This window comes from Aptenodytes patagonicus, chromosome Z, assembly GCF_965638725.1.
Source record: "Aptenodytes patagonicus chromosome Z, bAptPat1.pri.cur, whole genome shotgun sequence".
NCBI lineage: Eukaryota > Metazoa > Chordata > Aves > Sphenisciformes > Spheniscidae > Aptenodytes > Aptenodytes patagonicus.
The window spans coordinates 70166610-70183130 of NC_134982.1; the positions used below are offsets into that span (position 1 = coordinate 70166610).

The window sequence follows — 16521 nt, forward strand, 5'->3', positions numbered from 1 at the left end:
GTTCAGATAACGAGACTACCTCATCTACAGAGTTAATTTCATTTTTCACTGTGTCTAAGTGCCAGTGCTCTTTGTGTGAGCGGGTAGAAGATTTCTACCTCTCTTCTCTTGTAAGGTTTTTGTAAGATTATCATAATTATTTTAAACACTGGGGTTTCAATTATAAACATGTATTTTTCTCCTCCAGCATCTTCAAGAGTAATTGGGTGATTCCATCTAAATATTTATCCAAAATCATCAGCTGAACAAACAAACAGAATGGTTTAATAAACCGGGGAAATCTCTTTCTGGACTCTGGTATTTGATTACCATTATTTATTAACACAAATTTACATAGAATTATACAAAACAGAGTTAACCAAACAATTAGTATGTATTTATGAGAGGGGATGATTTGTGGAATCGTGTTAAGCATGATCTGAACAAGGAAGCATAGCTCTGCTCTATTTATCTTGGTAAGAACACCATACAATGATAACTCTATATTAAAAAGAACTCACTGGAAAACTGCAGACCAATTATTACAGACCAGTATTTTCATGTAAAGTTTATGATGATAGCATACATATTCAGGAAAATTTCTTAAGTAAATCAAATTGCTGTCTGCCTGGAGTAATCACACTATACTACTAGCAAGGCATGAAAAGAACTCCAAAAAATACCTTTACAACAGAAATTTAAGAAAACAGACCCTTCTTTAGTAATTACATCTCTGCAAGAATCAGTTAATGTAGTCTATGGTCTGTTGCTTTGGCATGTAGCATTACATCAATGAATAAGCTACTGTGCTACCAAGAGATGCAGTTAAGCAATTTTATAGGAAAGAAGTGCTAACAAACTCCCTCTCTCCCACCCTCCTGAGATTTATTGGGATTGAGAAGACTACACAGAAGCACAAAATATTCCACCAAGACCAACATAATCTCAAAATTATTTAGATGGAAAGAATTATCTATCAAAGAATTTATGGAATTCCTTCTGAAGCTGTTGATAGTCAATTATTTCTGCTTATGAAACAGAGATTGTAAAGATGGGATAGTAGCAACAAATAATCTCTAAAAGGAAAAGAGGGTAGGAGGTAGGTTTCCATTGTAGGTAGAGTCCAAGCATCCTTCCGCATTCCTAGCTACAAGAAGCAATGCTTTGAAGTGAATTGTCACATAGAACTCTGAAGACATCTAATGGTGACTCTAAGAACAGCTATAAAAAGCACTGGTTTTTTTCAGCTTGTTAAAGATGTACAGACTAAGTGAAAATAAGATTAAAAATATATTTACATCATCCTTCATCTAAATATTAATACAATGGTATTCCAAAGCTCACCTCCAAGAGCAGCAAAACTTGGATCAACATGTAAAGGATTCCAATCCCCACTCAGCCGATATAGGGCAGCCTGCAGAAACAGAGAAAGAAAAATGGGAGGCTAGCTGTGCTTGGCAGAAACGAGCAGGAGTCACTCAAAAACTTATGATAGATTAACAAATTTATCACAATCTATTTTACGAGTCCTTAGATAACATACTCTACAACAAAGCAGGTAAAATAGAAATTAAATGTTATTGTGCAGACAAATTGCCAAAGCTCCAGGGAAATGTGCCAAGAACTGTGTGTGGTCTTGGTACATAAGAAAATAATACAACTGCTTAATGGGAGGAACAACCGACCTACTCTGCTGACATACAGATCCAGCTTCACTAAAATTTGGCAACAGTGAAGTAATGCATTTTCTAGAATTTGTCCATAGGTTCTTTAGCTTGAAGTGCAATTTTAAAGAGTTTTCTCCCATGACAGATTCATCCACAATTTAAAAAAAAAAAATACATACATACAAAACCTTTTTTTTTTTAAACACACACACTACCATGCTTTTTCAACATTTGGTTCATCTTACAGAGATGAAAAATAAACTTATCCTTCCCTTTTAAGAGTAACATGATTGACTAATTGTGATACCCTTCTCTCTTAGCAGCTTCATGGGTAGCTGGTCCCAATACTAAAAACAAGCAAACAAAACCCCAAAGTAACATGCCAAGCTTTCTAGAAGAGTTTTGCTTCATGTTAAATATTCTCTTTCACTAGTAAAAAGTAGAAAAATTCAGATTTAGTGTATTGTATATACTGTGAATGTGAACAAACCTGAGAAATTATTAAGAATATGACTACTGTACTTCGGTTTTCTGTCTCTGTGTGGCCTTAGCATTTTCATTATCAAATCTTGTATTTGCTGTATGTGTACAGCGGCCAGCAGTCCAGAATACGAGAGGTGTGACAAGCCAACCTGTGCATCTTTCTGGACTAAAAACTTACTCCCTGGTCATCAGATTCCAGTGAAAACCAGTGACTAAATGATTGTGGAGTACTCTCTAGCACAACATTCCCAGAAGTACAGAGAAAATCAGGACATCACGTTAACTAACACTAGTGAAGATTTCAAGGATTTAGTAGTTTTATATGATAGCTTATACAAATTGAACATGAATTTAATTGAAAAGAGCTTTTAAACTGAAAACAAATTTTATTTTAATCGAGCACATTATTGGTCTTTGGAACCCCTTATCACTAAACATTTTCTCCCAGCATTTTGGACTGGGATTGTAAAAAATGGGATGTGTTTATCCAAATGTGGATAAACTGCACTAAATATGTTTGGAGGAAAGAAGCTAACGGATTTCTCAAAGGGAAGGAAAAAAAAAAGATTCCCCAAAGGAGGTATTTTCTGATATATGTCTAACACCATTTCTTCTATCAAATCTGAAGCAAAGGACAGTGTACCTAAAGAGGTTCTGAACTCATATTGTCATTTTAATCCATAATCCATTTGTTTTAGTTTTAATCTGTTAATATTCAGGTTCATTTCTTCAAGTATATACAGCTTTCACAGTAAGCTCTAATTCTCTCTTATTTGTCCTGGTAGCCTTCATCAATACAGCAAGTGTTTCAAACTTCAGTTATGGTGGAATGTAGAAGAGCTTGTCACTGCTTTTGTGTGTGTGAGTTGGATACATGCACTAAAAATGGCAAGAAGAAAATCCTAAACTGCACCATAGCTTAAGCACGCAAATCTTAGAAAGCCAAGTACTAAGCTAATGCTTCTCCATGGCTGCTTATATTGTTGTTTACTCTTTTTGAAACACTTTTCCTTTTGAAAACAAAGATGTATCAGTAAGATGGCATCACTGGATCTGAAATGTCTAACTGTAATTCTACTTTCGCCCCCAAAAATATATTTACTGTAACTTTTTTTTTTTAATTATCTTCTAATTGACCCTAAAAATTGTTAGAAAAATAGTAAAGACTGGAAATTTCATACTAATGTAAGACTACAATTCAGATGGGTCTGAGTTTGACCTTCCAAAAGGGACAAAGGAGAGTGAAAATACTTTGCTGAAGGAACAGATAACCTGAAATTAATCTTACAGCATCACCAAGAAGTAGAAATAGCTAAGATATCTCACCATCTGAGAAGAATAAAGTCAAGATCTCCTAAAGGCAGTATCCTTCAGTGCCAGGACTCTTCAGCTAGCAATCTACAAGCCAAATCAAGGCCTAAGGAGCAAGCCAAATGGACTGCCAAGTGATCCTATGCCACAGAGGCCATTCTATAGGGGGCACCCAAGGAGTGTGTGGTGAAACACACAGTACTGGTTGAGGGTGGAACAGGAAAGCAAACGGAGATAATGCAAATATTTACACTCTACTACACCACTAAGGCAGCTGGAGTTAAGTGATGAGTGGGAAGAGACGGCTGGAAACAGGCTAACAATTACCATCCATGGAGAGCACCTGCTCCCTTCACTTGTTGTTCTCTCTTATGTCACTTCTCACACAAATAGAAGAAAAATGGGGAACTGAGTGCCACCATACTCCCACTTGCACATATAAAAAACCCACAGCAGCAGGGGTTCAGAGAAGAACATGCACATGCTGCTCTTCTGACTTGCTGTGTCTTCACTTGTCCCCACTCTTCCCGAGTAGTTGTTAAAACTGTGCTTTCACTGTCAAAAGGTAGAGATGAGCAGCTCTGATGTACCACTAGCTTCTTTGCTACGGGCTAAGGCTTTAACGCCACCAATATGACTTACAACACTATGAAGGAGACTTTTAGTGAGGAACAGACCCTTAGTTCCTTTTTTTTTTAAAAAAAAATAAAACCTGTCAATGTAAAGAGAGTTGCTTTTGACAGAATTCTACAGAGTACCAGCCTTCATTACTGAAGTTTTCTTTCAAGAGTCTAAAAATCTAACAGCAAATCGCCACTCTTGAGAACTAGAAAATAAAAATTGCCAGATGTGAAAGAATTAAATTAAATAATTAAATTACTTTTAAAATAAATTAAAATTCTAAGGTCTCACTTTCATTCTTCCACTAATTTGAATTTTTACAAAAGCTGTCAGGAGGCTATTTTCACGAAGGAGCTGTTGTAATAAATTTTAATTCAAACTAAATAACATGTAGTTGTAGTACTGGAAAATTCTGTTTATGTATGATAAAAAAAGATAAATTTCTGTTTTAAGCTCAAATCTCAATTAAATCTAGCTATGCAGCTGTTGCTTACTAAAGCTGTAATAAGGAACAGCCATTTATTTGGGGTGATAACAAGCACTACTTGGGAGACAAAACTTCTATCAAATGCTTTTCAAAATTACTGTAGTAAAAAATACTTGTGCTTTGCTAACTAACTGTAGCATTTAGGAAATAATTAGGTTCAGAGAATTAAATGTGATCAGTGTATTTAACTAAAAGTCTGATGCATGAATATGGGAGACAATACTTGTCTTTTTGTACTTTTAAACAACTAGACTGGCACTGGTCACAGCTAGAAAACACATAGGCTGAACTGAATAAAAGAGTTACACAGCAGGTTATTTCAGATTCAGTGCAGCCAAGTCAGGTCTGCCAACAAACTTCATTTACCACAGTCTTTGGTATTACTTCGTTACATAAATTACATTCCACATGAGAACAGAATTGTTTTAAAGCCTTGTTGGCTCTACTTTCTATATTCCTCGAATAATGACATTTCCTGAAGTCTTGAGTGATAGCACTAAAAAAAAAAAAAAAAAAAAAAAAAAAAAAAGTGATGCAACCTTGGAGGATGACAAGAGTCAATTCATGTGGGGCATTAGATTGAAGTCAGTCATAATATGGTTAGATTGTTCTCCAATTAATAACACAAACTGTCAAGTCTCATTTCCTAACAATTTAGGAGTTCTGCCAGACCACAAAAGAAAAGGCGATATCCAACCTGTCTGTGCCAATTTTTCAGTCTGGCCTGCAGACTGCAATAAAGGTCAGTGGTAAAGCTAACGAAAAAGGAAGCCAACTATCCATATATTTTCCCTTCTAACTGGGGAGAAAAAGAGCTCTGCCCAAGAGCTTATTTTACCAAGTACATGTGTATATATGTATACATGTACATATGTGTGTACATATACTTCACCTAGCTTACTTAAGTAAGAGCAAGCAGTCAAGCAATCTCATGAAGAAAAAATAGCCACAAATCTCATCTACACATTTCAATGAGCTCTGATTTACATTAAGAACAATGAATGTTTCCAGTTAAACTGGCAGTGCTGATGCTTCAAGGGCTCAAATTTAGCACAGTACTTAAGTAATTCACTGTACTTAAAATTAAGCAGCTACTCTTTGACTATCTGAGATCCCCATTTGACATATCTTCTTTTTTAATTAATTATCTCTGTAAGGGTAAGGAGAGATGTTAGGAAAGACCAATTGGTAGAAACCAACACATAGAAAGGTAAAAGGGTTTATTTGTTCCTCCAGATAAAACCAACTATTTTTCTCAAAGTAGGCGTATGTGGAAAATAAACAAAACAGACAGTTTAAGTTGCTCATAATAGTTTCCAATGCCTAAACATATTTTGTGGAAATCTGGAACATACATGATTCTATTTTTTAACAAGACTATAATTAAGAAATACAAGTGTATAGTTTCCTGGACTACCTTAGGTTTGCAATTATGTGTTCTTAGTGGTCTGGATTATCCAAACGCTATCTTAATCCCTACATACCTTTGACTCCCTGAAGAATAAGAATTACTAAAATGTTCAATTAAAACACCTTCACATACACAGCTATAAATAGCAAAAGTTATAGTAGGTATAAAATGGCACTACATCTTTTTTCCTTCCTCACCTCACATTATTCATGTCTTTACTGTTTATACAGTATTCATATTCATGTCTATACTGTTTATTTTTCAAATTTAAAATCAACTTATATATTCTGGCACAGGCTTCACAGAACATTAGCCATTTTTCAGTAGCATAGCAAACGTACAAGAAGCCTTTCCTTTAGCAGCGCCTCTCTTAATCAAAAAGAACAAACCACTTTGGTTTGGGGAACAATTTTTATATCATTTACTAAGACATGAATAGATAAGGGAAGGAAACAAATTCTTCGTAATGAAAAGCATCTTGTTTAAACGAAATGACTGCCAGGCTAGTACCTTTTTTTTTTATCATCTTACCACACAAAATTCTAGTGTAATTCAAGCCCTCAACTATTTCTCAAAATTGCCATAATTAGAAAATTGTATTCTGGCCTTCCCGACTGGAATAAACACGGAGCGGTGTGGGGGAAGGGGGAAGGTGTATAAATCTTGAAATTAGCATCATAACATGTAACAAACTTTTAAAGTAATTACTATTACAAATGCTCACTCACTATAAAAGTAGTTCTGAGAGTATCATCTCTGCATACTGAAATCTCTAGACAAATTAGGAAAACATTATCAAATCCTTGCAATGGCTTCACATCCCTTTGGTTTGCTTGTATCATCCTTTGTTGTTAAGCACTTTTTTTCTGACATGCTCTCCATATCTGTGAACCTACTGCGGCACTTCATTGTCATGAAACAAATTATTTATGCTACGAACAGAAAAAAAGTCACCTGAGGCTCTCAGGAGGCTCTCTGGTGCTATTCTCTGAAGTTAAATTAAATTTACAGGTTTTCAGGCAATGCTGTACTACAATCTTTACAGAGCAGGACGTAAAAAAATTTGTCCTGCAACCGTATTTTCCCAATCCATGCACATGTTTTCATCATCTTCTCTCTCACATGACTTTATTGCACTCATCCAAAAAATGACCTTAACTCAAAACACTCACCTTCTTACAACTTTTTTCTTCTAATCTGTTTAAAATAAGCATAATATCTCTCCAAGGAAACAAACATAGGCTGGAAATAACCAACTTTTTTTCCCGTATAATGTTAACGATTACTTATTCTGTCTACACATACATTCTCTAAAAACACACACAAATATTTCATAGAATCATAGAATAGTTTGGGTTGGAAGGGACCTTTAAAGGTCATCTAGTCCAACCCCCCTACCATGGGCTTAAAACAAAAAGCATAAGTAAAATCTGTGTAGAATAAAAGATGACTTTCCACAGGTAAGTATTCACATCCCAATTACACAGAAGCTTGTAAAGGTCTTATCACACCATCCTCAAAGTAAAGCACTGACTCATAGTACTGAACCTGTTGCCAACAGGCAGAAAACATTTTACGTAGGTTTTAGTTTAATAATTCATTTGGCTGTTAAACGTTTCCCATGCACCTCTTGCCTTCCAAGACGTCTTTTTAGTAAGTTTTTACTGTGAAGTCCACTCTTTTACAACAAACTAGATTTGTGCATAACTGTCTTCACAATTGTTTCCAGTTACATTAAGAACTGCAGTTTTAGCTGAACTTGACACAGTGAAAAACTAAGCTCGGGTAGGTAGAGGACAGCAGTATGAGCAAGAGGACTGCAGGACTGAGAATGACTCAGGAAGGGAAGGACACTCCTGAAGTCTTAGTCAGAGGGTGCTGATGACACTACTTGAAACATGGCAGGTGCCAATTATCTTCTCCTCTTTCAGAAAAAACGGAAAAGAAATGTATTTTAGAAAAAACCAAACCACTAAAAAGCAGCAATTTCTTCACACCCTGTCAGTCAATACTTGATCTACACCTGGAACAGAAGGCTTTTCATAGCTTGTATATTTTAAATCCTATCAGATTAGTCTAGGTGTGAATTTACTGAATCTCTCTAAAAATCTCTGAATGAGTAAAGAATCATTATATTCCCTAAGCTGGCTTTTTTTTATGCTGCTCAGTGTATCACATTCTCAAAAATCACCATCGGATGCTATACACCACTCCTTTAAACACCCTCTGTACAATTAAAATGCCTCAAACATTTATAAACATCCTTTATACACTGGAAACTATAAGACAGCAGAAAAGGTCGTAATTGTCAGCAGCACAAACCAATTCCAGCTCTCCAATTTAACATTTGAAGGCCTAATTCTTCAAAGCGCATCACATTTTCAAAGTACACTGTACAAGTTCAGAACAGAGCTCCTCTGAATTTCCATTTCAGCCTGTGATGCTCAAACACCCTCCTGCTAGTCCAACTCCCAAATTTCATCTTCCAGATTCTATCGTCTCATCCTCTCCTATCAGCCACTGATTAAGGAGCACCCATGTCTGAGTACTTTGGGATATCAGTTGGGTAACGGTTGCCCACAGACCGTAAGAATTTTATGGACAAAGCAAAGAAAATCCATTGTCAAACAACTGCAGCTCCAACCAGTCACTAACCATGAGATCATTTTCCTCTCATTACCCCTTCTCAGAACACTACTTCTTGCAACAAATAACATGGGAAAACTGACTTCCTACGCTGTATCAGTTCCTGCCTAGAGCCCTCTCTTTACCTGTGGAAAGAGCTTTTGAAGGAGAAGGAACAAACACACCATTTATGCCTGCATGACTGAAAACTGTATCATAAAGCATTGCATACAAAGGGGATTAAGACTACAAACAAAGCAAGCTTTATTTGGAATTCTTATCTTTTTAGAGACTCTGCAACATCTAAAACATTATCATAGTTTTCCAAATGAAAGCAACTTAAAAGCGACAGGATATCAAAAAGCTGTTCCTCCAACAGAACAGTATCAGTCTCAGTTTCATCAGCTCTAACAAGGAATTTAAAAATTCTTGAAAGCAAGGACAGCCAATTTTCCTGACCCTGGAAATGACAGAGCAGAAGTATCATATGCTTGAGATACCCAAGCTGCACGGAAAAGTAGCTCTGGCAGAAATTCACATGTGATAGATCACATGACACTGCTTTGCAGAGTCTTATAGGGGGCACAGTTGCATGTACACAGCTGGTCCCAAAGCATGGTAGGCTGAGACACCATGTTTTTCAAAATCTATCTAAATAGTCTTTTCTACCTCTTTGTCATGTCTATTTCTCTGTATCAGTGTAACTATGTCCTTGCTTCGGCTGGGATAGAGTTAATTTTCTTCCTAGTAGCTGGTACAGTGCTGTGGTTTGGATTTAGGATGAGAATAAAGTTGATAACACGCCGATGTTTTAGTTGTTGCTGAGTAGTGCTTACACCAGTCAAGGACTTTCCAGCTTCTCATGCCCTGCCAGCGAGGAGCTGGGAGGGGGCACGGCCAGGACAGCTGACACAAACTGGCCAAAGGGCTATTCCATACTGTATGACGTCATGCTCAGTATGTAAACTTGGGGGAGTTAGCCAGGGGGCAGTGACCACTGCTCAGGAACTGGCTGGGCATCTGTCGGCGGGTGGTGAGCAACTGCATTGTGCATCATTTATTTTGTATATTCTTTTATCATCATTATTATTATTATTATTTTCCCTTCCTTTTCAGTCCTATTAAACTGTCTTTATCTCAACCCACAAATTTTACTTTTTTTCCCTGATTCTCTCCCTCATCCTACTGGGGGGCTGAGTGAGCTAACGGCTGTGTGGTGTTTAGCTGCCTGCTGGGTTAAACCACAACAAAGTAACAAATACACAGAATCAGAATTTAAAGTAGGAGAATGCTTTAGTGAAATATATATGTTGCAAGCAAAGAGAATTTTTCAACTGGCAACCATTTCTTAAAATGATTAGACACTTTACTGAAATGAGCTGACATTAACAAGAACTTGGAAGTCCTGCAAACTCCGCGTGTTACAGCCTTAGTTTTTCCATACAGGCAAACTTGACAGGTAGCTTTCAGAAGACAGTGGGAGGAAACACAGAATAGTAAAACTGAAACAACTTCTTGAAAAATTCCATTTTATGGTCTACTGTTATACTGTTTATTTATTGTCACAACATTGTGTATTCTGAATATTAATTCTGATATTTAAAGATAGAGAACAGTTTATTTCTTGGGAAGCAAACTGCAAAATATCAGAATGCTGTGAGGTTTTTCCACAAGCAAACAAACAAACAAAACCACAGAAAGCCCCCAACAAACTCAAGACTCCATATTTGTTTCCTTCCTCAGAAGTGACCTGTATCACTTGAACATCATCCACTTTAAATACCCACTGCAGCTTATTTTGTGTGTCATCAGAAAATGAATTCCCAAGAAATCAATACATTTGGGAAGGGAGTGAAAAGAAAACTCTACAGACACAAAACTCTCCAGAGATACAGGTCATTCACTGCCTGTGATTCTTAATTGCATTAGGAACCATTCAGCAAAACCTGTTTGATTGATTAATTTATGGCCCTGGTTCAAAAACCAGCAGGACAAGAGTAGCTTGGTGATACCGAAGCTCTGTAACTACATTCAACATTCCCTACAGGGTTGAAATTGAATGATTCATTTCTTGCTAAACGGCTAATAGTCAAACACCCTCTAGACTTCTTGATATTCTGTCAAAAGGTCTATTTTATTCAAAAGATTTATGGCAGTGTATCTAGTAAAGCATAGCTCAGGTTACAGAGAGAGAACAAGACAGAAAAATACCACAGCACATGCACATCTCTACAGGGCAAGATGGAAAAAGTGTCACCTAGTTCTTTGCGGAAAAATTCATGAATACACAGAAGAAATATTTTATGTACTTCTTCAGCAGGATGCAAATTTTAAGCCTTAAAGTCTTTTAGAAGGTCAGATACTTCTAAATTTTTCTTAACCATTTTTCATCTTTAAGCAGCTTACACCATGGTACTGCAACTCATTCATAAGCACTGGTTGGTGATTAAAGAACTTCTCAGGAATGTGTACAGATTTGAAAGGGATAAACATTTACGATACTACCTGCTATTAGTCTTTGATACCACTAACCAAAAGGATTAGTTTGTTCTGTCAATGGTCACTGACATAATACAATCATTTTTCAAGGAACTGTAGGTGGCTGTACTCTCCATTCTGCTGAACACATGGTGAAGGGCAAAAACAGCTATTAGCCCCCTGTTCCCAGTACCCTCTTCACTACGCAGCGCTTCCTCCTGCCTGAAAACATGTAAAAAACGTTTTTTCTCTTGGAAAAAAATTAAGCCAATACAGTTGAGTTAGAACTGAATATAACTTTCAAGATAACCAGTCATCGACTTCAGTGAAAGATAGGAGTCATCACTGTAAACATTTTTAAAATATGCATGATGGTCTCCATCAGGAAATTTACTACATGATCATACTATGAAAAGTTAAGGGGGAAAAATGCTAATTATGAAGAGCAGTTTAGGCACGTAATTGTGGTAACACAAAAACTGAGTGGTGAATGTCACAACTATCATTGGCAATTAATACAGTTCAAGTTAACTCAAATGCCATCTGCAAACTGACTCTTTCAATCTGTCTCATACTCTATAGTCATTCAATAGCTGAATGGCAACAGCCATTCTGCCAACACCTTTTTCATTTAAACACTAAGAAAAAAAAATTCAGAAACTTCAATGCAATTTGTGTGCCAGCTTCCATTTTCAAAAAGGATTTTAGGCAGTTATGTGTCATTCCACAGACACATAAATGTAAAATCTTGGTAACATTTCCCCAAGCTGTCCTTCACATGAAAGTCTGTATTCCTGCCCATAAAGTTCCCAAGTTCTACACATTCCCCCTCCTGTACACAGGCATCATCACTTAAGCCCAGATGCTACGGAATAATTTGGCAAATAAGCCTTCTTGCAATTCTCAAAGTCCACTGGCTGTGGCTCTTGCAATATCTAATTGGAAAGGAATTCTTTTTATATATCTACCTGTCAGAGTAGATCTTAAAATAAAACAAGTGTGGTGGCTACTCTGTGCCACTTCCTTTATGTCCAAAAATCAATTTCGCAAAGTTTCCCAACTTCTGCATTATAGGGTCACTACCATCTTCTTTTATCTCATGAACTTAGCATTTTATACACAGTAACAATTCCAAACATAAGAGTTTAAGGCTCAGAAACTAAGATTACCATGTGAACAAGGGGATCATAAATGTCATCTGAAAATTTATGGATATATCAATTCTGATATAATCACACAGAGGAGAATCTGAACTAGGGATCCAACATTCAAAGTAAATGCTTTTAACTGCTGGGCTGCTGAATCTTATCTAATAAAGTGCCAGCTGCTAGAGAGCACCTTCCACTAAATTTAACCACCTCCCAGGAACAAAGTACTCTCTCACCATTCCCTGCTCCCTGCTCACCTTGCCAACTTCTGATGAAGCCTATTCAGAAGAATTAGACATCTGTACCTCCTAGACTGATGCTGTGAATTTTAGGATGCAGCAAGTACATCAGTGATAGAAACAAAAATGTTGATCTAAGCTCTCTTTCCTGGTTTAAGTGGGTAGGGCTCCTTCTATGTAGAATTTTGTAACAAATGATTATAAAATTGCATCAGCCTTATGAAAAGAATGTTTTAGATAGTACACTGAACACAGTCATAACTTAACCTAGCACAAATTTTAGCTTCACGTTATACATAGATATATACACACACAAATATACATATATAAATACCTGAGGTATATCAGAAAATTTGAACTATTAGTGAACATCATATAAGACTCCTTTCCTTCAAACAAAACAAACATTTCCACACTTAGAGCATACAAAACTTTACCTGATCAGCTGTTGTGACATCAGAAATTACAGCATCAGGGGGTCTCTCGGGTGGATTCACTGTTACCTAAAGCAAAAGCAGTAGTATTAGTATTGCACTGCAAAAATCTTTTATCCATACCCATGCCAGAATATGTCAGGTATGTATAAAAAGAAACAGCATTTACTAAGCTGTTAAGGTTCCTCCTATTCTTTCTACATGTACAGACAAATAGAAAAAGATGTTTAGGCCAGAAAGTCTCTTAGCTTTACAAAGAGAGCAATCCTGAGGCAACAGATCTGGCTAACAGTTACATGTTATAGCTGAGCAGTTTGATTATGTTTCTTCCAAACTATCCAAAAAAGTTCAAGCAAGAATTATTCACTCAGAAAAAATAGTTGTCTCATAGAACATTAGTGTTTTGGAACACAGAAACGAAAACGAAGCTTTTAAAATACTACTTTAAAAAGCGCAATGGAGTACAAAATGATTTATTACCTCACTCATGGACTACATCACTTTTGGCCTTGAAGAGCTTCCAGCTCTGTTTTTGTTTTGCACTTTTTTCTTTTGTTTTTGCCATGACATGCTGCATATTAAGCCCCACATTATTCTAAAAAAGCTGTTCCTTGTGCAATCTACAGCTTCATTGTTCAGTTTTGAAGATATAAACTTTACCAACAGACTGACAGAGAACATCCTAGGTCATGATAAACACAAAGAACACCATAACCAATTTAAAACTACTGAAGTACCTAAAATCTTTTTTCCCCTCTCCTTGGGTTTTCAAAACAAACAAAAAAAAGACCAAGCAAAGAGAAACTGGTATAAGCTCTAAAATGAAAGGAAGCAACTTGACTCTCACCTGTAGTAATTCTAATTAATCTTAGCTTGTGTAAGCTCTTTACCAAAGAAAAGAGAAATCAAAAGACACTGAGCGCTGTGTAGTTTCACATCTAATAGCAGCAAAGGCTCTTTCCTGTTTATTAACAGCAGAGCAAAGCCACCTCTTGGATGGAAGACTTGATATCATCACTCCTGCTTTTGTCACTTCAGAGAACAACAGACCTACACATTAATCAGCCTGATAACAAGGACACTACCTCACATGCTTTCAAAACAAGAATGGCTTGCCAATCTATTTCCAGTTGGTTTAAAGAAACTCAACCTGACCTACCAAGCTATTAAGACTTTAAAACTAGCCAACATATGAATAATTAAGGAAACCCCTCTGCCAGTAGGGCAAGAAAACCCCAACTCAAGAGGAGAGACATGACTTACGCAACATGTAGCTCATCATAGACCTCAACTTGGAAATTTTTTCTCCTTAGTTTGCAGATACAAAGGTGTGTAAAGTGACAAAAAGACACATTATAAAATATATCTCATCAGCTTGAGATTTCTTTTTGGCACAGAGGGACATGAAAGTCTTTTTAATTGGGAAGGTATGCAAGACAAAGCAGGAAAATTTATCATTTGAAACTGGCCTCTTGCATGCAAAGGCCTCTGTTGAATTTGCTACCACTGTGTTGTCTTAAGTAGACTACATTTTGTTTTCTTCTATCACAAGAAGGACTGCTGCCTGCAACAGGTATTCTTTATATTTTAAGACATAAAATCATTTATATGGCATTCTATACTTCACTAGAGCGAAGAAGTTGCAGTTGCCTAAAGTGCAATGTTTAACTGAAAAGTGCCAAAGCACTACACTGGACTCACTGATGCCACCACTATAGATTAGCAACATTTCCTTTGAACCACTATTTCTTTTACATGCACTATTATAAAATCTGATTACAGAAGAATTAAGGGTTCCATCAAAGACATTTTACACTGTCTGCAATAATATTCTGTGAATTTTTTACACTACACAGAGGCTTTTCCCATTTCTCTTTGAAGCAGCAGGCATTTCAAGATTTGATTTGTAAAGTTACATATGGGAAAATGTCTATAAAATTGATACAGATTTAAGCCAAGAAACTTGTAAATTTACATCCAAAAATCCCAAAGAACATTACCTACAATATTACAGATGTACAAAACCTAGGTATTTCATTACAGATTTTCAAAAATACCGAGTTTAAAATAGCCTCTATTCAACTGACTGTTTATTACTGTAGTGCCTCAAGGCTCTAGTTCACAGTAACAACATTCGATCATAGCTGGCACTACCCTTAAACATAGTATTGAATAGTTCTATGTCAGGTACCTGAATAGCTACTTCATGCATTTGGACATGCACACTATGTGTTCATGTGACATTGTTTGTCATTTGCTAACTCTCTCCCAAAATGCAAGAGTTCCACTCCACTGAAGTGAGAAACTATAATGCTACTTCTCTCTTTTCCCTTCTATGCTTTCCAAACCTCTTTCACACAAACACAGATTTATAAAGAGCTACACCTAGAGATCTCTTCTAGAAATTGCAAGTTCAAACCTAACACCACACATTTGAGTACTTCTCAGCTTTTTACTGTTAGACTTTTACTAGAGCAACATCTTGCAATATTAATGTATGATCATGCCTATTAGCACAAATTTAACATATGAAAAACAAGTTACTAAACTAAACATGAACACTTTCTGTATACATACACATGAAATTATCACTAAGTATAAATTTATCTTTAAATATAAATAGCCCTCCCACCTCCTTAAACAGAAGCAAAGAAAATCTCTGAGGTGGAGCAGCAGAACACACTGTAATGCTAAACTGACGACCCACAGATCATGTATTCCCTATTAGGGATACAAGCACTGTGGCAGAAATTGAAATGTGATCGTGACAGCAGAGCTGAGACAGGTTTAAATCAGGCCTCTGTTATGAGTCTAGTTGACACAATCCAACAGCACAGTAGTAGGCCCCTAGACAAAGTATCTAAAATCTCAACTTCATTGTCACTCTCCTTGCTGCCCACGCTCAAACAAGAGCGGCTAAAAAATCTTCCTTTAAAACTACATATAAGAGAGGTAAAGCTCCCCAAATCTACTTGAGAAAAACAAGACTTACAAATAAAAGCCACTTCTCTGTTCTTGTTCTGATCTAAGGGGTCTCTGAAAATTTTTCAGATCAAAAATAGATTGAGGAAATAAAACCTTTCCCAAGCTAGCTTTTAACAAGAAATTAGTAACTTTCCTCATGTGTCCATTTATGGAGAGCGTGACTGGGAGTAACTAAATACATAAAATCCAAGCACGCGAAGTTTCTTTTGTTTGCAAAGCTTACATTTGGGTTTCATAAAACCAAGAGTCAATAAGACTCTTGCCAAATTGGACAGTTGAACTGATAGCATCTTCCATCTGACCTACAGAAGCAGAATTTTAAGGAATTTAGCACAGCCCAAAGTACAACATGTAGCAGATTTTACCACTTCTATGGAATTAATTGGGTCAAATTGGGTCAGATTACAGCCTGATTCCCGAGAATCTCCTATTCTGTTTTCCATTAGGATATTCCATATCTGTAATTTCAAATATTTGAATGTAGGAATATCTCATCAGTTGCATGTTTAGCAATTCATTTCTCTCCCTAATTGTCAAAACAAAAGCATTGATTTCCCAGGCCCTGAACAGTACCTTTTCACTCAGGCTCTTCAATGAACAGAAATATTTATATTCCAGTTGAGTTTGTACCGCCACACTGCTCAAATGCTAGT

General features: G+C 36.5%; 1 protein-coding gene across 2 annotated transcripts in view; it reads right to left on the reverse strand.

The window, feature by feature from the left end:
* HSD17B4 (hydroxysteroid 17-beta dehydrogenase 4) overlaps positions 1–16521 on the reverse strand; it is a 69595-nt gene that overhangs the window by 22350 nt on the left and 30724 nt on the right. For both annotated transcript variants that reach the window (XM_076361615.1, XM_076361616.1), the window contains exons 17-18: positions 12887–12952; positions 1324–1393 (exon numbers count right to left, since the gene is read on the reverse strand). In XM_076361615.1, the coding sequence (XP_076217730.1) occupies positions 1324–1393; positions 12887–12952 (136 nt within the window). The remainder of the gene's footprint in view (positions 1–1323; positions 1394–12886; positions 12953–16521) is intronic.